Source organism: Leptodactylus fuscus, chromosome 1 (genome assembly GCF_031893055.1).
Source record: "Leptodactylus fuscus isolate aLepFus1 chromosome 1, aLepFus1.hap2, whole genome shotgun sequence".
In the NCBI taxonomy this organism is placed as follows: domain Eukaryota; kingdom Metazoa; phylum Chordata; class Amphibia; order Anura; family Leptodactylidae; genus Leptodactylus; species Leptodactylus fuscus.
This window is the reverse complement of record NC_134265.1, coordinates 260,415,604-260,439,703: the sequence shown is the minus strand read 5'-3', so window position 1 is coordinate 260,439,703 and position 24,100 is coordinate 260,415,604. Positions and strand designations below refer to the sequence as shown.

The following is a 24,100-nucleotide window of genomic DNA, read 5'->3' as shown; positions in this document are numbered from 1 at the left end:
TTCTGTTTCAATTATACCTATGGGGAATCTGCTGGCATTTCCACAGGTATAATTGACATGCTGCAATTTCCAAAACTGCGTTGGTTTTGGAAATTGTGGCGTGTCTGCACCATGGTTTTTATTGTAAAGTGGGCATGGGATTCCCTAGAATCCCATTCACTTCGCCCTTACTGTAAAATGCCGTGACTTTTCCTGCAGTGTTTCTTCAGTGAGAAAATCGTAGCATATACGTTCCGTGGGGCCCCGGCCTAATGCTTTTTACCTTGGAGGGACTTTATACTGTATCGTCTCCTTGTTATTTATGCTGTTACTTGCATACTTTTTATTGAATTTAACGGATGATTATTCATTAATTAAAATTGTTTATACTTTTATAAACTGTGTTTTGTTCCATGCTTGATTGTTTTTGGATCTGCATGTTCATGTTCATGGAACACTTGTTGGCTGTAGAGGAAACTCTTCTTGATAATTTATATTATGTAGGGGGCTGGCTGACCATAATAAAACCTGCCCCATAGCACCGAGCAGGAGAGGAGGAATGGGACATAGTGACCCGGGGGTCAGGGCTGATTCTGATCACATGAGGAGGTATCCAATCCAGAACTCCCAGGTACAACATGAAGAATCCACCAGATGAATTAAGGTAAATTTAACTCTCTGTATATACTCCCATATACATACAAATATGGCTATGGAGAAACAGATAGTGGTAAGAAACAGGCTGCTTAAAAACATACTGCAATGTAGGATTTTTTTTAAAGCTGTTTGAAATTTCAATAAATTATTTGGTGTTTGGCAAGGATAAAATAAAGGGCCATATTTTACAGTGCCACTTTTGGGAAAACTATCAATTAAAAAAGTAATATATATAATTTCACTGAGTTTGCCAAGATAAAAATCGTGGAATTCTAGATACATACAAAAAAATGCCTCGTGGCAAGACTTAAATGCCTGTTCTTAGTCTTATGCATAGCAGAGATTAATTTCAACATTTGAGTCTGAGAATTGTAATTGAGATTAATGAATGTGCTGCCTCGCACTAACACTAACACATCATGTCACTGACACACACACAGTTCTCCAACACTACACTTTACTAGGCTCTGCAGTGTATTATGTGTATTATTGTTTTCTCAGTAATCTCTCCCCAAAAATGGGCAATTTCTCTTTCTGTTTGGGACTTTCATACTGCTGCAGTATCAACAGTCCCTTATTACTGGCTGTCCTTTATAATGAGGGCTGCTTGCAGAGCATCATATCATGGTAAAGCCTATGTGATCTCTTAGATCATGTGATTGTTCTTCTCTGCTTTCTTCATGCTTTCATATGGCTGCCATTTCAGCTGGTTTGTGCAGCTCAAACCACAAAAGGTTTAGCTTTGTTCAATTCCAAAATGTTTGGAACGTTCAGGTTGTACCCTAATGAACCAGGGGTATGGATGTATACGTTTTCTGGCACACTTTGTGCTTATGCTGTTTATGTGTATTGGCGTTTTTTTTTTTTTTTGCCAAGAAACCCGCCATGTTTTTATTGTCTTATTTGTTTCATGTGTGTGATATAAACCATATCTGCCCTACAGGTTATCTTCTTTTTGATTTTAGCTCTGAGCTGGCTATTTATTTAATTATTATTATTTTTTTTTTTGTATTTGTATTTATTAATTTATTTAACGTCTGCATTAATAAAATGGAAATTTTTATGAATACATTGGGTCTGGCTATTTTCTTTGTATTTACATATGCACAAATGACTGTATATTTTGGGATTACTGATGTGTGGGCAGTATAAAATAGCTCAGGACTCTTCTCTACAAGCACCAATAAGAGAAAGCAGTGGCGTAACTAGAAATGGCGAGGCCCCAGGATGAACATCTGACATGGCCCCCCCTTCCCCGGACTGACCCAACCCCCGCACGCACAAACCTCATTCCTGCACATGCTATTATGCCCCATAGTGGCACAATCACACAGTATTATGCCACATAGTGGCCCCAGAACACTGTATTATGCCCCTTAGTGGCCCCGGAGTATAATGATTGGAGACATTACCAAATAGGCCGAAACCTTCTGGAGCCCAGGAGAGGTAAGTAATATATTTTATTTTATGTTCCCTCACCTCTCCTAGCTCTCCGATCATTATACTCAGGGGTCTGAAAAGATCCCCTCCCCCCTGAGTATAATGATATTGATATTTGTGGGGTTTGCTAGCCTGTGGCCTTACTTACTGACCCCCTCTACTTATCACAGCCTCCACAAAAGGGGGAGCGTAGACGGCTGTGAGCAGGAGCCAGGATCAGTAAGTATTCCAGCAGGTAATGGCCTATTAAAAAAACAAGCAAAAAAGAAAAAAACAAACATCAGGGGCCCGTTGGGCCCCCTAATGTCCCGGGCCCTGTGGCAGCCACTACCGCGGCTACCATGGCAGTCATGCCCCTGGGAGAAAGCAATTGACTTAAAGCAATTTTTTTTTTTTTTAAAGGCAGATTGTACAGAGCTCACAATGTACATTTTTCCTTATCAGTATGTCTTTGGAATATGGGATGGAAATCCATGCAAACACGGGGAGAACATACAAACTCCTTGCAGATGGTTTTATGCCCTTGGTGGGATTTGAACACCAGGACTCCAGCACTGCAGGGCTGCAGTGCTAACTACTGAGCCACCATGTGGCCCCTACTTAAAGCAAATCTGTCCATTTAGTATATAGAAGGGCAGTATACTATGTATGACTATGGGATTATATGGGTAGTAGCTTAAATGGCACAAAAAAGTAGTAACAGTATGTGTTCTTATATAGGGCAGCATATCCATTTTAAGAATCATGCTGTCCTTTTCCAAAACGGCAGAGGAGGAAATGGTAGAGGCAATAAATATTTGCCCATTTTCTACACAATGTTGTGGAACAATGTACTGTAATAATGCCAGGAAAGGGGCATATTTTGAGAAAGTTTCATGTTACAGGACGTACGCATCACACATCAGCAGTATATTGTTCCTTTTTATTGATATTTGGTTCTGTAGTCTTATAAAGTAACCTCTGCATTTTTTTTTTCAATTCATATAGAGAATTTTCTAGTAATAAAAGAATGGAGGGTGAAGTTATTTTAGCTCTCTTACATATTTCCCGACATTTATTTAGACTTTAATGACTGTAAATCTACCGCCGTTAGAATTTCCCGTGACTCCTGATCTTGGCTACATTCTTGCTGCATAAACAATATCACCTAGAGCATAGAACCAGTGAGACCTGTTTGTCCCTGAACTGTAGAAGGTAATATTTCTCATTACGCCATCCCAGTTCAGCCAGAACATTTCTTTTTGGCAGACTAACAATATGTTAAGCTGAAAATAATTCTCATTGTTACAATTTCACTTAATTACCAGATGTTTTGAGACCTGACAGATTGGCCTATTGAGTTTAGACAGTTGAAGGTATATCTCATCTTGTGATTATAGTCAGTGTAATATGACGGAGAGACATATTTCAGCTCCATTCATCCTGTGTATAATTTAGGTTTATGCGGTAATAAGGAATAATAAAGAATCCTTAGCAACAAATTTTCAAAACCAAAGCATCTGCCAATATTGAAAGTATGTGTTTGTAAAATTGCATTCCCTTTTTATCCCTCTTAGAGTGCACAAAGTGGCCAACATCATATCTATAGCCTTGCCCATGAGCCAATGGGCTTATGCTGGTACGGGGGGGGGGGGTCTATCATTGGAAAAAGTCATTTTTAACTAAGGCACATTGGAATAGCCTTTAAAAAGTCCTACCTTTACATTTTTGATTCTCCCCACCGTTTTTTCATTAATTTGGTTTCTTCTCCTATGGTAATGAGTATCATAGAGCACTGGAAGCATCCCTCTAGCGCTCCAAGCACATTCCACTCCGCCCCCTCTATCCATATCATACATGTCCACTGATGCCACGCAGTACCTATTTCAGGCATGCACAATCTGCTCTGCCACTGTGGGTGCGGGCAGAGCTGACTGCGCTCATATGGTCAATTAGACCACCACAAAATGGCTGTTCAAACATGCAGAGCCAACTGCACTTCCTGAGCGGCCATTTTGGGGTGGACTAACTGACCATATGAGCACAGTCAGCTCCCCGGAACCCAAGTGGCATTGCCAATTGCACATGGCTGGAATAGGTACGGCCCGGAATCAGTGGACATGTATGACATGGGAGGATGAGGTGGAGCGGAATGGTGCTTGAAGCACTGGGGAGGGGGGAAATGGTGCTTAAAGTGCTGGGGAGATGCTTCCGGTGCTACATGATTCTCATTACCATACGAGGGGAACCTGAATCAATGAAGAAATGGCAGGGAAAATCAAAAGAGTAAAGTAAACATGCCCTTAGTAACAAGTAAAGTAAACGTGCTCTTAGTTAAAATGACTTTTTCCAATGATAGAATCCCTTTAAGGGAAAAACTGGGGCTTTGGATGTGGCAGTGGATTCATTTGTTCCACTATAATAGCTTATTACCTATCCACAGGATAGATGATAAGTATTATATAACTTACGATCCCAACGCAGAGTCTTCTACCAATCTTTAGGACAGTTTTCCCATGTGCCCTTTCCCACATTTTGAATAAAGCAACAGTCATCCATGTGTGGTGCTCATTTATTAAAAGTCTGCAGGACTGGCAGATATTGCTCAGTTAGCATTAGACCCCCAACAATCAGATAATTATCCCATAATCTATGATTAGGTAATCAGATGTAATTATGGGATGACCCATTTAAAGGGAAAATATGAAGAAAATGATCATCTGATGTGCCATAGATATGCGTGAGATCATATAACTAAAAGCTAAGTCTCACTTCTAAAGTGGATCCAAAATCATAGCCTTCCACTAGGTTATCTTTTCCTGTGTCATTCAGTTTTCACATGCCATAAAACCATTTTGGATTCTTATAATTTGATATTGTTTTTTATTACATATCAGTTTTACTATATACATTCCTATAATACTATAGTATTACTAAATGCATGGTGGACATTCAATTTTAAGCAAAGATCACAAAAACAGACGTTTGTTCAGGTTTTGCTATAATGTAAAGTTAAGTAAAATGTATGACTTGCAACATATACTCACCAGTCTTTTGAGGTCCTATCACAAGAAATTTTGGTAGACGGTCACAGGTTTTGTCTCTAGACCAGATGTCTCTGTGCCTCCTGTCATCACACGGATTCTGAAGAAAGAGCATCCTTTAATATACCTTATCTTTTAGCCACAATGTCTTAAAATGTCTTTAGTTATCTGTACAATGATAGGTTGTAATATGAAAATCAGATTATGGACTAGGTTAAAAATGGCTCATGACTTCAGGATTCCTTTGGTACTGCACAAATGATAATCTTGTTAATATTGAATAAAGAACTTGCTTTAGGGGTTTTCTCTTTGGGATCTCCTAAATTATTATCTGCGGAGTAGCGGAGATCTGGAATTGAGCAAGACTGACCTAGAAGTCATGCATGTCCTTCAACTATTGCACCCTTCCATTCCTTTTTGCACAAAATTATGACAAAAGACTCATAGATCTATTTTACCACATGCATGGGGGTGCTCTGTATATGCCACTTCTTTTCCTTTTTATGTTTGATAAATAAGATAAGATAATCCTTTAATAGTCCCACATTGGGGAAATGTCAGGGTTAGGGTTATAATAAAGCACCTTTGTCAGGTTTCCTGTGCTACCTCATCAGAGAGCAACATAAGATCATAAGAAAGATGTTGAGACTGGGGATACATAGTCTTGTATGATTTGATTCAGCAATTGACAGCTTACCCTGGATGAGTTTGTACATTGGTAAAACAAGACTCGTATCCCCTCCACTCATTTTAATTACACATAATAGTGTTTATTTAAAGGGGTTGCTCAGGAATTTGACCTACCTGTATGCAGGAGAGGAGAGATGAAAATCAGAAAAGCATATTCACCTGTCCCCCAAACCTGATGTTCCTTCAGACTTATGCTTGGGCTTTATGCCAAAAGTCCTGCACCTCGTGTGACTTCAGAGACTAATCTCAGTAGTCTCAGAAATTGCTGAGGGAAATCGGTGACTTTGCTCAAATATGTCACCACCACCATACTAGCAACTGCTGAGATCACTCATTGGTCACATGGGGCACAGGACTTCCAGCAATGGCAATGAGGCTCCGGCATGACCCTAAACTGATGATGGAGTAAGTTGAGTATGTCTTTTAAATTATTTTACACCTCCCCCAGCCTCCATTTCTTGGACAGCCCCTTTATTAATCGCTTTATTAATATGATATTCTCACAAATCAGATCAGTTTACTACTGAAATATAGACCTAGGTAAAAGCTACACAGAGGCCAAAAATAGTAGTAAAATCTTAAAGAAAATCTGTGAAGAAAATTTCAACAGTGACCTTATGACTTTTTACACCATAAGAATGTTATTTCAATTTACTGTGACTTTCTGTTGTTGTGTAGCCATAGCCTTTCACAGGTTCAATACTTCAGCTTAAAAAGGACTTAAGAACTCAACCTATATGTATTGCCGCCGATTTAATAGCATTTTATAAATTAGAGCTAAATTGTGCTATTGATTGTATGTTATTAAGTAATACCTAAAATTTATGTTTTCAGAGGCTCATGATACCCCTGTGTGTGATCAACCTGAGGAATAATAGTATATATCATATCAGTGTAGTATGAAAACAGCTTTACTTACCACTTAGGGAATAAAACAGACATTTTCAAACAATAATATTGCTGTCTACTATACGTACATACATTCTAATGGAGGGTGCAGAGTGCCATATACAGCTAACATGAAAGAAATATAATTGAATAAAACTGGCCCATTATTGGGAGCCTGAGGGATCATTCTGTTTCATGGAATGCATTAATAATAAATATAACATTAAAACTACAGTATTTCATTTATCTGATCACAGGCATGCTTGGTAATTGCCATAATGCACCGTTAAATAAAATCAATAGATTTGGATTAGACTTCCTTTAATCAATCACATCCTCTTATCTGTTCTGTAGAAGGCTGTGAAGGTTGGGAGAGTATTGAAGGAATTTGTTGAAGCATATGGATATATAGCAATGTAGCTACTGTACTAGATGCTATATGAGAGAGAGATTTGTCGGGTTACAGAAAACACTTATAAGGAAACGGTGTGTAACTTTATTATATACCTTATCCTCCATCCTCACTGTCTAAAGGGTTTTCCAGTCATTTTTTGTTTGAATGGTCCTTGAAAAATAACCTAAATATGTAGCAAAGTTTAACTTAGCAAAATTGCCGCAATTGGCGCCCACTTGTGGTTGGTGTGGCATAAAATTAACTGAAGTAATAATTTTTGTGTAAAACCAACACAGGTGACAAAATTCTGAATGTTTCTTGCCTTACATATAAAAAACTTGTTTTGTGTATGCGAGCATTATCTTGTTCAAAAACACTAGTTGGTAGCCAGGTGAGGCAACATATGTGATCGCAGGATGTCCTGCACATATCACTGAATTGTTAATGTCCCTTATATCACTACTAGGGGTCCTCTGCCTGATGTACAGGGTGGCCATAATATAACCTCAGGTGTTTGGAGTTGTATACAGGCTGACCCAATGGACAGAATTGCCTGAAAATTTGTATGTGTGCTAATCAAGGCATGGGGAAATGGACGGCATGAAAGAAAAAATGAATACGAAAACTCCCCACCAGGGGATAATGTGGCGCTGTACAGTGAGCGCGCGGCGCAAAACCCATCTGTCGATACTTGGGGATGTCCCATTTGGACTACCGACTAAGATGACTGTTCAATGTGGCCGCCATCATGCATGGTGAGCATGGTCATCCTATGCAGAACGTCCTCGACGCTTGCGTGTAACGTCTCTGGTGAAATGCTGCACACTTCCAACGTGTTGTAGTCTTTGAGGTCAGGCAGGGTTTCGACGTTCCCCTGATAAACACGCTCCTTCAACTGTCCCCACAACCAGAAATCACAAGGAGTGAGATCCGGAGAGCGTGGTGGCCACGCTGTAGGGAATGAGCGGCTCAAAATCCTGTCATCGGGAAAATGTGCACAAAGAGCGTTCTTCACAACATTTGCGATGTGAGGAGGGGCTCCATCCTGCATGAAGGTGATTGTCTGCAGACACTGCCGCTGTTGGAGTTGGAGAATGACCACTGTTTCCAGCATTGTCCGGTACCTCGCTGCTGTGACGGAACAGGTGGCAACCCCAACTGGGCCCAAATCTTGAAAAAGAACGGTCCGATCATGAACAATGAGGTGAACCCACACCAAACGGTCACCTTGGGTGAATGCAGCGGAACCCCCTCGAGCGCATGCAGGTTTTCGGTAGCCCATATGCAACAGTTCTGTGTGTTGACCATTCCATTCAGGTAAAACTGCGCTTCATCGCTCCACAGGATATTCCATGGCCTATTGGTATCCACTTCCACTCTGGCCAGAAGCATTAATGCAAATGTCATGCGGGTGTCATTGTCAAGAGGAAGCAGTTGGTGATGATTAGAGATGAGCGAACAGTGTTCTATCGAACTCATGTTTGATCGGATATTAGGCTGTTCGGCATGTTCGAATCGAATCGAACACCGCGTGGTAAAGTGCGCCATTACTCGATTCCCCTCCCACCTTCCCTGGCGCCTTTTTTGCTCCAATAACAGCGCAGGGTAGGTGGGACAGGAACTACGACACCGGTGACGTTGAAAAAAGTAGGCAAAACCCATTGGCTGCCGAAAACATGTGACCTCTAATTTAAAAGAACAGCGCCGCCCAGCTTCGCGTCATTCTGAGCTTGCAATTCACCGAGGACGGAGGTTTCCGTCCAGCTAGCTAGGGCTTAGATTCTGGGTAGGCAGGGACAGGCTAGGATAGGAAGGAGAAGACAACCAACAGCTCTTGTAAGAGCTAAATTCCAGGGAGAAGCTTGTCAGTGTAACGTGGCACTGACGGGCTCAATCGCCGCAACCCAGCTTTCCCAGGATCCTGAATGGAATACACTGTCAGTGTATTCCCGTATACCCGATATATACCCCGATACCCGTTCCAACGGTGTGCCCCCCCACCTTCACCCCAGAAATACCCTGCAAGTCCCCTAGCAATAGAATTGGGGCTATATACACCCACAATTTTTACTACTGGTATACAGTGCCATTGTCTGACTGGGAATTCAAAGAATATATTGGGAATACAAATACCCTCATTTCTTGCTACTGCCATATAGTGCCAGTTTCTGACTGGTAATTCAAAGAATATATTGGGGTTACGTGCACCCACAATTTTTACTACTGGTATACAGTGCCATTGTCTGACTGGGAATTCAAAGAGTATATTGGGAATACAAATACCCTCATTTCTTGCTACTGCCATATAGTGCCAGTTTCTGACTGGGAATTCAAAGAATATATTGGGGTTACGTGCACCCACAATTTTTACTACTGGTATACAGTGCCATTGTCTGACTGGGAATTCAAAGAATATATTGGGGTTATAAATACCCTCATTTCTTGCTACTGCCATATAGTGCCAGTTTCTGACTGGTAATTCAAAGAATATATTGGGGTTACGTGCACCCACAATTTTTACTACTGGTATACAGTGCCATTGTCTGACTGGGAATTCAAAGAATATATTGGGAATACAAATACCCTCATTTCTTGCTACTGCCATATAGTGCCAGTTTCTGACTGGGAATTCAAAGAATATATTGGGGTTACGTGCACCCACAATTTTTACTACTGGTATACAGTGCCATTGTCTGACTGGGAATTCAAAGAATATATTGGGGTTATAAATACCCTCATTTCTTGCTACTGCCATATAGTGCCAGTTTCTGACTGGTAATTCAAAGAATATATTGGGGTTACGTGCACCCACAATTTTTACTACTGGTATACAGTGCCATTGTCTGACTGGGAATTCAAAGAGTATATTGGGAATACAAATACCCTCATTTCTTGCTACTGCCATATAGTGCCAGTTTCTGACTGGGAATTCAAAGAATATATTGGGGTTACGTGCACCCACAATTTTTACTACTGGTATACAGTGCCATTGTCTGACTGGGAATTCAAAGAATATATTGGGGTTATAAATACCCTCATTTCTTGCTACTGCCATATAGTGCCAGTTTCTGACTGGTAATTCAAAGAATATATTGGGGTTACGTGCACCCACAATTTTTACTACTGGTATACAGTGCCATTGTCTGACTGGGAATTCAAAGAGTATATTGGGAATACAAATACCCTCATTTCTTGCTACTGCCATATAGTGCCAGTGTCTGACTGGGAATTCAAAGAATATATTGGGGTTACGTGCACCCACAATTTTTACTACTGGTATACAGTGCCATTGTCTGACTGGGAATTCAAAGAATATATTGGGGTTATAAATACCCTCATTTCTTGCTACTGCCATATAGTGCCAGTTTCTGACTGGTAATTCAAAGAATATATTGGGGTTACGTGCACCCACAATTTTTACTACTGGTATACAGTGCCATTGTCTGACTGGGAATTCAAAGAGTATATTGGGAATACAAATACCCTCATTTCTTGCTACTGCCATATAGTGCCAGTTTCTGACTGGGAATTCAAAGAATATATTGGGGTTACGTGCACCCACAATTTTTACTACTGGTATACAGTGCCATTGTCTGACTGGGAATTCAAAGAATATATTGGGGTTATAAATACCCTCATTTCTTGCTACTGCCATATAGTGCCAGTTTCTGACTGGTAATTCAAAGAATATATTGGGGTTACGTGCACCCACAATTTTTACTACTGGTATACAGTGCCATTGTCTGACTGGGAATTCAAAGAGTATATTGGGAATACAAATACCCTCATTTCTTGCTACTGCCATATAGTGCCAGTTTCTGACTGGTAATTCAAAGAATATATTGGGGTTACGTGCACCCACAATTTTTACTACTGGTATACAGTGCCATTGTCTGACTGGGAATTCAAAGAATATATTGGGGTTATAAATACCCTCATTTCTTGCTACTGCCATATAGTGCCAGTTTCTGACTGGTAATTCAAAGAATATATTGGGGTTACGTGCACCCACAATTTTTACTACTGGTATACAGTGCCATTGTCTGACTGGGAATTCAAAGAGTATATTGGGAATACAAATACCCTCATTTCTTGCTACTGCCATATAGTGCCAGTGTCTGACTGGGAATTCAAAGAATATATTGGGGTTACGTGCACCCACAATTTTTACTACTGGTATACAGTGCCATTGTCTGACTGGGAATTCAAAGAATATATTGGGGTTATAAATACCCTCATTTCTTGCTACTGCCATATAGTGCCAGTTTCTGACTGGTAATTCAAAGAATATATTGGGGTTACGTGCACCCACAATTTTTACTACTGGTATACAGTGCCATTGTCTGACTGGGAATTCAAAGAATATATTGGGAATACAAATACCCTCATTTCTTGCTACTGCCATATAGTGCCAGTTTCTGACTGGGAATTCAAAGAATATATTGGGGTTACGTGCACCCACAATTTTTACTACTGGTATACAGTGCCATTGTCTGACTGGGAATTCAAAGAATATATTGGGGTTATAAATACCCTCATTTCTTGCTACTGCCATATAGTGCCAGTTTCTGACTGGTAATTCAAAGAATATATTGGGGTTACGTGCACCCACAATTTTTACTACTGGTATACAGTGCCATTGTCTGACTGGGAATTCAAAGAGTATATTGGGAATACAAATACCCTCATTTCTTGCTACTGCCATATAGTGCCAGTTTCTGACTGGGAATTCAAAGAATATATTGGGGTTACGTGCACCCACAATTTTTACTACTGGTATACAGTGCCATTGTCTGACTGGGAATTCAAAGAATATATTGGGGTTATAAATACCCTCATTTCTTGCTACTGCCATATAGTGCCAGTTTCTGACTGGTAATTCAAAGAATATATTGGGGTTACGTGCACCCACAATTTTTACTACTGGTATACAGTGCCATTGTCTGACTGGGAATTCAAAGAGTATATTGGGAATACAAATACCCTCATTTCTTGCTACTGCCATATAGTGCCAGTTTCTGACTGGTAATTCAAAGAATATATTGGGGTTACGTGCACCCACAATTTTTACTACTGGTATACAGTGCCATTGTCTGACTGGGAATTCAAAGAATATATTGGGGTTATAAATACCCTCATTTCTTGCTACTGCCATATAGTGCCAGTTTCTGACTGGTAATTCAAAGAATATATTGGGGTTACGTGCACCCACAATTTTTACTACTGGTATACAGTGCCATTGTCTGACTGGGAATTCAAAGAGTATATTGGGAATACAAATACCCTCATTTCTTGCTACTGCCATATAGTGCCAGTGTCTGACTGGGAATTCAAAGAATATATTGGGGTTACGTGCACCCACAATTTTTACTACTGGTATACAGTGCCATTGTCTGACTGGGAATTCAAAGAGTATATTGGGAATACAAATACCCTCATTTCTTGCTACTGCCATATAGTGCCAGTGTCTGACTGGGAATTCAAAGAATATATTGGGGTTACGTGCACCCACAATTTTTACTACTGGTATACAGTGCCAATTTCTAACTAGGAATTCAAAATGCGCAAGGCTCCCGGAAAGGGACGTGGACGAGGCCGTGGGCGAGGTCGGGGGAATGGTTCTGGGGAGCAAGGTAGCAGTGAAGCCACAGGGCGTCCCGTGCCTACTCCTGTGGGGCAGCAAGCATTGCGCCACTCCACAGTGCCAGGGTTGCTTGCCACATTAACTAAACTGCAGGGTACAAACCTTAGTAGGCCCGAGAACCAGGAACAGGTCTTGCAATGGCTGTCAGAGAACGCTTACAGCACATTGTCCAGCAGCCAGTCAGACTCTGCCTCCTCTCCTCCTATTACCCAACAGTCTTGTCTTCCTTCCTCCCAAAATTCCGAAGCTTTACAGAACAATAACCCAAACTGTCCCTGCTCCCCAGAGCTGTTCTCCGCTCCTTTCATTGTCCCTCAACCTGCCTCTCCACGTCACGATTCCACGAACCTAACAGAGGAGCATCTGTGTCCAGATGCTCAAACACTAGAGTCTCCTCCATCTCCGTTCGATTTGGTGGTGGATGACCAGCAACCCACCCTCATCGACGATGATGTGACGCAGTTGCCGTCAGGGCATCCAGTTGACTGGCGCATTGTGCGGGAGGAGGAGATGAGACAGGAGTTGGAAGAGGAAGTGGTGGATGATGAGGACACTGACCCGACCTGGACAGGGGGGATGTCAAGCGGGGAAAGTAGTGTGGATGTTGAGGCAGGTGCAGCACCAAAAAGGGTAGCTAGAGGCAGAGGCAGAGGTCAGCAGCTTAGGCGAAGCCAGGCCACACCCGGAATCTCCCAAGATGTTCCAGTTCGTACCCAGCCCCGAAAAACTCCCACCTCGAGGGCACGTTTCTCGAAGGTGTGGAGTTTTTTCAAGGAATGCGCCGAGGACAGATATAGTGTTGTCTGCACAATTTGCCTCTCGAAATTGATTAGGGGCTCTGAGAAGAGCAACCTGTCCACCACTTCAATGCGCCGTCATTTGGAATCCAAGCACTGGAATCAGTGGCAGGCAGCAACGGCAGGACAAAGGCCGCCTGCCGTTCACGCCACTGCCACTGCCTCTGCCTCTGCCTCTGCCACTGCCACTGCTGACTGTGCTGGCGATGCACTCCAGAGGACGAGCCAGGACACCACTTCATCTGCCTCCGCCACTTTGTTGACTTCTACCTCATCCTCCCCTGGTCCTGTCTTATCTCCTTCTCCTGCACCATCAAAGGCACCATCAGGCGTTTCTTTACAACAACCCACCATCTCTCAGACATTGGAGCGGCGGCAGAAATACACTGCTAACCACCCACACGCGCAAGCCTTGAACGCCAACATCGCTAAACTGCTGGCCCAGGAGATGTTGGCGTTCCGGCTTGTTGAAACTCCCGCCTTCCTGGACCTGATGGCAACTGCGGCACCTCGCTATGCCGTCCCTAGCCGTCACTACTTCTCCCGGTGTGCCGTCCCCGCCTTGCACCAGCACGTGTCACTCAACATCAGGCGGGCCCTTAGTTCCGCGCTTTGCACAAAGGTCCACTTGACCACCGACGCGTGGACAAGTGCATGCGGACAGGGACGCTACATTTCACTGACGGCACACTGGGTAAATGTAGTTGAGGCTGGGACTGCTTCCCAAACTGGCCCGGTGTACCTCGTCTCCCCGCCTAACATTCCTGGCAGGGACACGAGAAGAACACCCCCCTCCTCCTCCTCCTCTACCGCCTCCTCCTCCGCCTCCTCCTCCGCCACCGCCTCCTCCTCCGCTGTTAGATTGACCCCAGCTACGAGTTGGAAACGTTGCAGCACTGGCGTTGGTAGACGTCAGCAGGCTGTGCTGAAGCTGATCAGCTTGGGGGACAGACAGCACACTGCCTCCGAGGTGAGGGATGCCCTCCTCGATGAGACGGCAATATGGTTTGAGCCGCTGCACCTGGGCCCAGGCATGGTCGTTTGTGATAACGGCCGGAACCTGGTAGCAGCTCTGGAGCTTGCCGGACTCCAACATGTTCCATGCCTGGCCCACGTCTTCAACCTAGTGGTGCAACGTTTCCTAAAGAGCTACCCCAATGTTCCAGAGCTACTGGTGAAAGTGCGGCGCATGTGCGCCCACTTTCGCAAGTCGACAGTAGCCGCTGCTAGCTTAAAATCTCTCCAGCAACGCCTGCATGTGCCACAACACCGGCTTTTGTGCGACGTCCCCACACGCTGGAACTCAACGTTTCAGATGTTGAATAGAGTGGTTGAGCAGCAGAGACCTTTGATGGAATACCAGCTACAAAACCCTAGGGTGCCACAAAGTCAGCTGCCTCAGTTTCACATCCATGAGTGGCCATGGATGAGAGACCTTTGTGACATCCTACGGGTCTTTGAGGAGTCCACAAGGAGGGTGAGCTCTGAGGATGCGATGGTGAGCCTTACAATCCCGCTCTTGTGTGTTCTGAGAGAATCCCTGATTGACATCAGGGATAACTCAGATCACACAGAGGAGTTAGGGATAGCATCCGATCCGTCACAGCTGGAGAGTAGGTCCACACATCTGTCCGCTTCACTGCGTTTAATGGAGGAGGAGGAGGAGGAGGAGGAGGAGGAAGAAGAGTTGTCCGATGATGTGATGGTGATACAGGAGGCTTCCGGGCAACTTCGAATCGTCCCATTGTTGCAGCGCGGATGGGTAGACATGGAGGATGAGGAGGAAATGGAGATTGAACTTTCCGGTGGGGCCAGAGGAGTCATGCCAACTAACACTGTGGCAGACATGGCTGAGTTCATGTTGGGGTGCTTTACAACCGACAAGCGTATTGTCAAAATCATGGAGGACAACCAGTACTGGATCTTTGCTATCCTTGACCCCCGGTATAAAAACAACATCTCGTCTTTTATTCCGGTAGAGGGGAGGGCCAATCGCATCAATGCTTGCCACAGGCAATTGGTGCAGAATATGATGGAGATGTTTCCAGCATGTGACAGTGGCGGCAGGGAGGGCAGTTCCTCCAGTAGGCAACCAAGTTCTCACCGGTCCACACAAACGAGGGGCACACTGTCTAAGGTCTGGGACACCTTGATGGCACCCCCTCGCCAAAGTGCCGCCACGGAGGGTCCTAGTGTCACCAGGCGTGAGAAGTATAGGCGCATGTTGCGGGAATACCTTTCCGACCACAGCCCTGTCCTCTCCGACCCCTCTGCGCCCTACACGTATTGGGTGTCGAAGTTGGACCTGTGGCTTGAACTTGCCCTATATGCCTTGGAGGTGCTGTCCTGTCCTGCCGCCAGCGTCCTATCTGAGAGGGTGTTCAGTGCAGCCGGTGGCATCATCACTGACAAGCGCACCCGTCTGTCAGCTGAGAGTGCCGACCGGCTCACTTTGATAAAAATGAACCACCACTGGATAGAGCCTTCATTTTTGTGCCCACCTGTGTAAAGCACCCCAACATGAAACTCCATGTCTGTACTCAACCTCTCCAATTCCTCCGCATCCTCATACTCATCCACCATAAGCGTTGCACAATTCTGCTAATACTAGGCTCCCACCAACATGATTTCCCCCAACTCTGCTGGTTAGAGGCTCCCTCCACCCTGATTTCCACCAACTCTGCTGGTTAGAGGCTCCCTCCACCCTGCTTTCCCACAACTCTGCTGGTTAGAGGCTCCTTCCACCATGAATTTGCCCAAACTGGGCTGTTTAGAGGCTCCCTCCACCATGAATTGGTCCAAACTGGGCTGGTTAGAGGCTCCCTCCACCATTAATTGGTCCAAACTGGGCTGGTTAGAGGCTCCCTCCACCATGAATTTGCCCAAACTGGGCTGTTTAGAGGCTCCCTCCACCATGAATTTGCCCAAACTGGGCTGTTTAGAGGCTCCCTCCACCATGAATTGGTCCAAACTGGGTTTTTTAGAGGCTCCCTCCACCATGAATTGGTCCAAACTGGGGTGGTTAGAGGCTCCCTCCACCATTAATTGGTCCAAACTGGGCTGGTTAGAGGCTCCCTCCACCATGAATTGGTCCAAACTGGGCTGGTTAGAGGCTCCCTCCACCATGAATTGGTCCAAACTGGGGTGGTTAGAGGCTCCCTCCACCATTAATTGGTCCAAACTGGGCTGGTTAGAGGCTCCCTCCACCATTAATTGGTCCAAACTGGGCTGGTTAGAGGCTCCCTCCACCATGAATTTGCCCAAACTGGGCTGTTTAGAGGCTCCCTCCACCATTAATTGGTCCAAACTGGGCTGGTTAGAGGCTCCCTCCACAATTAATTGGTCCAAACTGGGCTAATTAGAGGCTCCCTCCACCATGAATTGGTCCAAACTGGGTTTTTTAGAGGCTCCCTCCACCATGAATTTGCCCAAACTGGGCTGTTTAGAGGCTCCCTCCACCATGAATTGGTCCAAACTGGGCTGGTTAGAGGCTCCCTCCACCATGAATTGGTCCAAACTGGGTTTTTTAGAGGCTCCCTCCACCATGAATTGGTCCAAACTGGGCTGGTTAGAGGCTCCCTCCACCATGAATTTCCCAAAACTTGGCTGTTTAGAGGCTCCCTCCACCATTAATTGGTCCAAACTGGGCTGGTTAGAGGCTCCCTCCACCATGAATTGGTCCAAACTGGGGTTTTTAGAGGCTCCCTCCACCATGAATTGGTCCAAACTTGGCTGTTTAGAGGCTCCCTCCACCATGAATTGGTCCAAACTGGGGTGGTTAGAGGCTCCCTCCACCATTAATTGGTCCAAACTGGGCTGGTTAGAGGCTCCCTCCACCATTAATTGGTCCAAACTGGGCTGGTTAGAGGCTCCCTCCACCATGAATTTGCCCAAACTGGGCTGTTTAGAGGCTCCCTCCACCATGAATTTGCCCAAACTGGGCTGGTTAGAGGCTCCCTCCACCATGAATTGGTCCAAACGGGTTTTTAGAGGCTCCCTTCACCATGAATTGGTCCAAACTTGGCTGTTTAGAGGCTCCCTCCACCATGAATTGGTCCAAACTGGGGTGGTTAGAGGCTCCCTCCACCATTAATTGGTCCAAACTGGGCTGGTTAGAGGCTCCCTCCACCATTAATTGGTCCAAACTGGGCTGGTTAGAGGCTCCCTCCACCATGAATTGGTCCAAACTGGGGTTTTTAGAGGCTCCCTCCACCATGAATTGGTCCAAACTTGGCTGTTTAGAGGCTCCCTCCACCATTAATTGGTCCAAACTGGGCTGGTTAGAGGCTCCCTCCACCATGAATTGGTCCAAACTGGGTTTTTTAGAGGCTCCCTCCACCATGAATTTGCCCAAACTGGGCTGTTTAGAGGCTCCCTCCACCATGAATTGGTCCAAACTGGGTTTTTTAGAGGCTCCCTCCACCATGAATTGGTCCAAACTGGGCTGGTTAGAGGCTCCCTCCACCATGAATTGGTCCAAACTGGGGTGGTTAGAGGCTCCCTCCACCATTAATTGGTCCAAACTGGGCTGGTTAGAGGCTCCCTCCACCATTAATTGGTCCAAACTGGGCTGGTTAGAGGCTCCCTCCACCATGAATTTGCCCAAACTGGGCTGTTTAGAGGCTCCCTCCACCATTAATTGGTCCAAACTGGGCTGGTTAGAGGCTCCCTCCACAATTAATTGGTCCAAACTGGGCTAATTAGAGGCTCCCTCCACCATGAATTGGTCCAAACTGGGTTTTTTAGAGGCTCCCTCCACCATGAATTTGCCCAAACTGGGCTGTTTAGAGGCTCCCTCCACCATGAATTGGTCCAAACTGGGCTGGTTAGAGGCTCCCTCCACCATGAATTTCCCAAAACTTGGCTGTTTAGAGGCTCCCTCCACCATTAATTGGTCCAAACTGGGCTGGTTAGAGGCTCCCTCCACCATGAATTGGTCCAAACTGGGCTGGTTAGAGGCTCCCTCCACCATTAATTGGTCCAAACTGGGCTGGTTAGAGGCTCCCTCCACCATGAATTTGCCCAAACTGGGCTGGTTAGAGGCTCCCTCCACCATGAATTGGTCCAAACTGGGTTTTTTAGAGGCTCCCTCCACCATGAATTTGCCCAAACTGGGCTGGTTAGAGGCTCCCTCCACCATGAATTGGTCCAAACTGGGCTAGTTAGAGGCTCCCTCCACCATGAATTTGCCCAAACTGGGCTGTTTAGAGGCTCCCTCCACCATTAATTGGTCCAAACTGGGCTGGTTAGAGGCTCCCTCCACCATGAATTTGCCCAAACTGGGCTGTTTAGAGGCTCCCTCCACCATGAATTGGTCCAAACTGGGTTTTTTAGAGGCTCCCTCCACCATGAATTGGTCCAAACTGGGCTGGTTAGAGGCTCCCTCCACCATGAATTTCCCAAAACTTGGCTGTTTAGAGGCTCCCTCCACCATGAATTGGTCCAAACTGGGCTGGTTAGAGGCTCCCTCCACCATGAATTTCCCAAAACTTGGCTGTTTAGAGGCTCCCTCCACCATGAATTGGTCCAAACTGGGCTGGTTAGAGGCTCCCTCCACCATTAATTGGTCCAAACTGGGCTGGTTAGAGGCTCCCTCCACCATGAATTGGTCCAAACTGGGTTTTTTAGAGGCTCCCTCCACCATGAATTTGCCCAAACTGGGCTGTTTAGAGGCTCCCTCCACCATGAATTGGTTCAAACTGGGCTGGTTAGAGGCTCCCTCCACCATTAATTGGTCCAAACTGGGCTGGTTAGAGGCTCCCTCCACCATTAATTGGTCCAAACTGGGCTGGTTAGAGGCTCCCTCCACCATGAATTTGCCCAAACTGGGCTGGTTAGAGGCTCCCTCCACCATGAATTGGTCCAAACTGGGTTTTTTAGAGGCTCCCTCCACCATGAATTTGCCCAAACTGGGCTGGTTAGAGGCTCCCTCCACCATGAATTGGTCCAAACTGGGGTTTTTAGAGGCTCCCTCCACCATGAATTTGCCCAAACTGGGGTGTTTAGAGGCTCCCTCCACCATGAATTTGCCCAAACTCTGCTGGTTAGAGGCTCAATCCACCCTGATTTTCAAAACAAATGTTGGTGCCAACCTCAACTTACTACAAGGGCCAAATTCACTGCTGGTGACAAGCTCTCCTCACTGCAAGTGCCAAATACACATGTTTCAAGGTGTTTTCCTACTGTCAGAGAGGTGGTATTGAGTGTGTAAAGTGTGTAGTTGTTAGGCTGTGATGTTGGGGTAATAGAGGGTCTTTGGTGTGTTAGATGCCCCCAGACATGCTTCCCCTGCTGTCCCAGTGTCATTCCAGAGGTGTTGGCATCATTTCCTGGGGTGTCATAGTGGACTTGGTGACCCTCCAGACACGGATTTGGGTTTCCCCCTTAACGAGTATCTGTTCCCCATAGACTATAATGGGGTTCGAAACCCGTTCGAACACACGAACATTGAGCGGCTGTTCGAATCGAATTTCGAACCTCGAACATTTTAGTGTTCGCTCATCTCTAGTGATGATTTTTAGTTGTTTTTTTTTTTCTTTTTGTCATGCTGTCCATTTCCCCATGCCTTGATTAGCACACATACAAATTTTCAGGCAATTCTGTCCATTGGGTCAGCCTGCACACGACTCCAAACACCTGAGGTTATATTATGGCCACCCTGTACATGATGACTCCCCTGATCATCACACTAATTATTTTAAGCAACAGTAATAAATTCTGCATCACAGCATTTGTCTTTTATTTTTGAGGTAAGACAATACAGTAGGATTAGTAGTTATTCTATGAAACACTATTTGTATCACATAATAATATTAAGGCACATTGTAGAAAAGCTTTTCTATACACACACATACTTATATGCAGTCATATAGTCACATGTAAGCACTGTCAATACCTGCCAGAGAGGATCCTTTTGTTCAGGAAAGAGTTCAAAATATTTCTGAGCCAGTTGTAATGGAGGCAAAGTCTGCAGTTTCAGGTTGGTCCATGTTTGTACAAAGTTAGCAAGATTAACAAATGTGTACAAGCCAAGGCGGTCATTCCCATAATTCGACAAATGTGTCATAAAGATGCTGATCTGCAACAAAAATCGTATTTGTAAGAGATAATAGATCCTGGATTATGGCATAAAACTAGTGATCAGTAGATGGCAGTAAGATTCCTATGCAGGGAAAGAAAACACATGGTGATAACCTGGCTTCAGGAATCACGTCTTAATCCTAATGAGTTCTCCCCGCAAGGTAACAAAGAATACCAAACATTTTTAGGATGCAATTTGAGGACATAGCAAGAAAATATATGTAAAGTATATATAAATATAATACAAATAGGTACAAAACTGATTCACATGAATAAGAGCATTTACTGTATGAATTAACATTTCCTATTTTGCTATAAGAATGTATCTATTGAAGGTCATTAATACTTAAGATTTCTTTGCAGAAATCTATTCGAGAAAGCCATAATTGTGAGAGCAGCATTAGGAATCAAAGACAGTTATTGCGCCATTTCCGAGCATATCAGTAAGCCTGTGGACATTCTTGAATGGGTGCCAGGACTGTTGTCACAGAGAGAAATATGTAGGTATATCTACAAAGTGTGAAATAAATGTATTATAGTAGATTTGCAATAATTTTGCAATTTTACCTTTATATATAATAGCCAAAATATACCTTACCAGTAGTCTCTAACCCCACTGTAAGGCTTGGGCTATATGACCACCTTCATCCCATAAATTTTTGTCTGCATGTGTTGTAGTGACATGTCACGTTTCCTAGAAATGCATTTTGACACATATTGTGTGCGACTCAATGCGTCTGTGATACTTTACGCATCCAAGATGCAGTTGACTGCCTCTTTTGTGTGATCTGACACTGCTGAGCGACAGTGACACTACATGGTGATCAATAAAAATAGGTATTGTATTGCGGCACTACCTTTCTATGGTTTCTGTGCTGACACTATAAATAGTAAACTATCATTCCTAGTGAAAAAGAGCTTAACTTTTATTCTACATGATATAGGGGATTATCCACTTTGGATATATAATTTGTATATAACCTATTAGAAACGGAGAATAAATAATGGCAAAATGGATTCAGGGTGACAATTATTACGTTATAAGAGAATAGTCATTACTCACACAATTACCAAGTTGTCAAGTACCTTTTAACCTCATAAATCCAAGGATGGTATATTATATAGAAATATATCTACAGTCTAATCCAAACCTGAAATAACGTCATAAGCAATATTGTTTATTCATTTCATACAGTCAGCAAACCACTATGTAGAAGAGGAAGTGTCAACCTCTATTTAGGATGAGTAGCCAGTGTGAGAACTGCAAGAGTTTAGGTATTTTTCTATCATTAGAATCCTGTTTTTAACTAAACCCACATCGGAATAGACTTAAGAAAGGCTATTCTTTTCCTATCTTTAGAAGTCTTCTCCAGCACCGTCATTCGGTAGATATCCCGGTTTTCGTTGTTTTGCCAAAGAGTCTCCAGACAGCACAAAGGGAGTTCCTCTGTGCTCAGATATACCCTATACTGCTTGAAAACTCTCCAGCGCTGCCTCCTTCTTCCTCTCTGCCTCCAACCCTCTCTTGTGTCACCGCACGTCTTCATCCAGAAGCGCCCACTGCGCATGTCCGTCGGCCATTTTCCTGTGGCCTAACAGGAGAGGTGGAGTAGGAGAAGAAGATAGAGGGCGTCGCTGGAGAGTTTTCAAGTAGCACAGGATATGCCCTCAGTGCTGTTTGAGCGCAGGGGAACGCCCCCTGTGCTGTCTGGAGACTCATTTACATGAAGACGAAAACCGGTATATCTACCGAACAGTGTCGTGGAGAAGACTTCTAAAGGTAGGGGAAGAATAGGCTTTCTTAAGGCTATTCTGACGTGGGTTTAGTTAAAAAACAGGATTCTAATGATAGAATCCCTTTACTATACATAATGACAAAAAAAATGAAATAAACATAAGCAAAAATTGTATAAAGATATAATCTAATTTATACTTGTTACTATGTTTTCTAAAATTATATATAGCAAACCATAGGGGAAAAAAGTATTTTTTTTTTTTTAAAAAAAGAAAAGATCGTATAAATACAAAGTACCCATGCAGTTTGATTTACATTTTATTAGCGGTGATGTCTCTCAAAATGATGATGTTAACAGAAACAAACCATTAATTCACTTATTATCCTTTGGCTTCACACAATACATACAATTGCTGCATTTAATATTGTATAGTAAGCAATAAATATGTCATTTCACTACAGAAGCATATAGAAATGATTGGATGAGTTAGTTGTTTTTTATGGACATTGGTCAAGGGCAATAACATGACCGAATATACTTTTTACTTTAAATTTGTAATTTTCTGGTTCAATACCAGTATTCTTCTCAGCATACCCCTGAGCTATTGACTTTACAGAGCATGGAATGATAAGTAAATGTAACGCTAGAAGTAAGAAGTCCTCTACGCTTTGCTGTAATGTATAAGATAACAGTGCTCAGTATGGCTTGCACTTTCAATACTTAGGTTCTTTACATACAAAGACTCCCTGGCTTCATCAAAATAAATTAAAACTCTCTACTATTACTACATATAATGAGTTTCCTTTAACTCGTAATTTTGGTTTCACTAACAGAAGGTATTTCCACATAGACTTTCATTCCCAAATGCAAACAATAGATACATTGATGTGGAAAAATATTTGACATGTTTCTGAACAGACAGGTGTTTCATTTGTCTTTCAGAGTCTCAAGCCAGTAGTTCAACACTTAAATCGCTGTATAAAGTGAGGGATTTGGCAACATTGGCTGAAAATTGCACACATTGAAGCACAAATATATCTAAACATACTCATATACACACACATACATATACCAAACACACATACAGTTCATATATAAAAACTACACACATGCATATACATACTAAAATACGTACAGGACTATACACATACCCACATACTGCATTTGTACAAAAAAAAAGTCCCCCCCACCCCCCAACAAAAATACCCACCAATTTTCGTAAAAATATTTTATTGCTAAAAATAGTTCAATTTAAAAAAAATGTAAATGTCATCCTTAGCCCTTAGAATAATTTTACATTTTTACATAAGGATGACGTATGAAGATGTTAGATTTCCTTAATATAAGTTATTCAATAAACATTAGGTACACAAACTACAACTCATCCAACAAAAACATCCTCATCAAGCTTAATCAAATGAAAAAATAAAAGTTCTGGATATCAGAATGCAACAAAACAAAAATGTAAAAATGTGTTTATTTCCCCATAGAACATGTTTTTATTATGCAAGTATCTTACAAAATAAATGAGGTATGACCATATATGTAGTAAATGAAATCTTTCACGGCAATTTGGGACACTAAACCATCCATAGTCCCTTATGGACTGGGGATTTAGTGTCCTGAAAAGACCCCCCGAGTATAATGATAGCTTTTGTGGGGTTCAATTCACTTAGTGATCCGATCTCCTGATTACAGCCACCTCCGCAGAAGGGGAAGAGCCGCTCGGCCATGAGCATTAGTGAGGAACGCTAAGTAAATAGGGCCCGTAA

At 43.4% G+C, this 24,100-nt stretch overlaps 1 protein-coding gene across 1 annotated transcript in view; it reads right to left on the bottom strand.

The window, feature by feature from the left end:
• LOC142217770 (bifunctional heparan sulfate N-deacetylase/N-sulfotransferase 4-like) overlaps window positions 1-24,100 on the bottom strand; it is a 334,797-nt gene that overhangs the window by 45,229 nt on the left and 265,468 nt on the right. The window contains exons 7-8 of the mRNA XM_075286110.1: window positions 20,408-20,590; window positions 5,103-5,199 (exon numbers count right to left, since the gene is read on the bottom strand). Of these exons, the coding sequence (XP_075142211.1) occupies window positions 5,103-5,199; window positions 20,408-20,590 (280 nt within the window). The remainder of the gene's footprint in view (window positions 1-5,102; window positions 5,200-20,407; window positions 20,591-24,100) is intronic.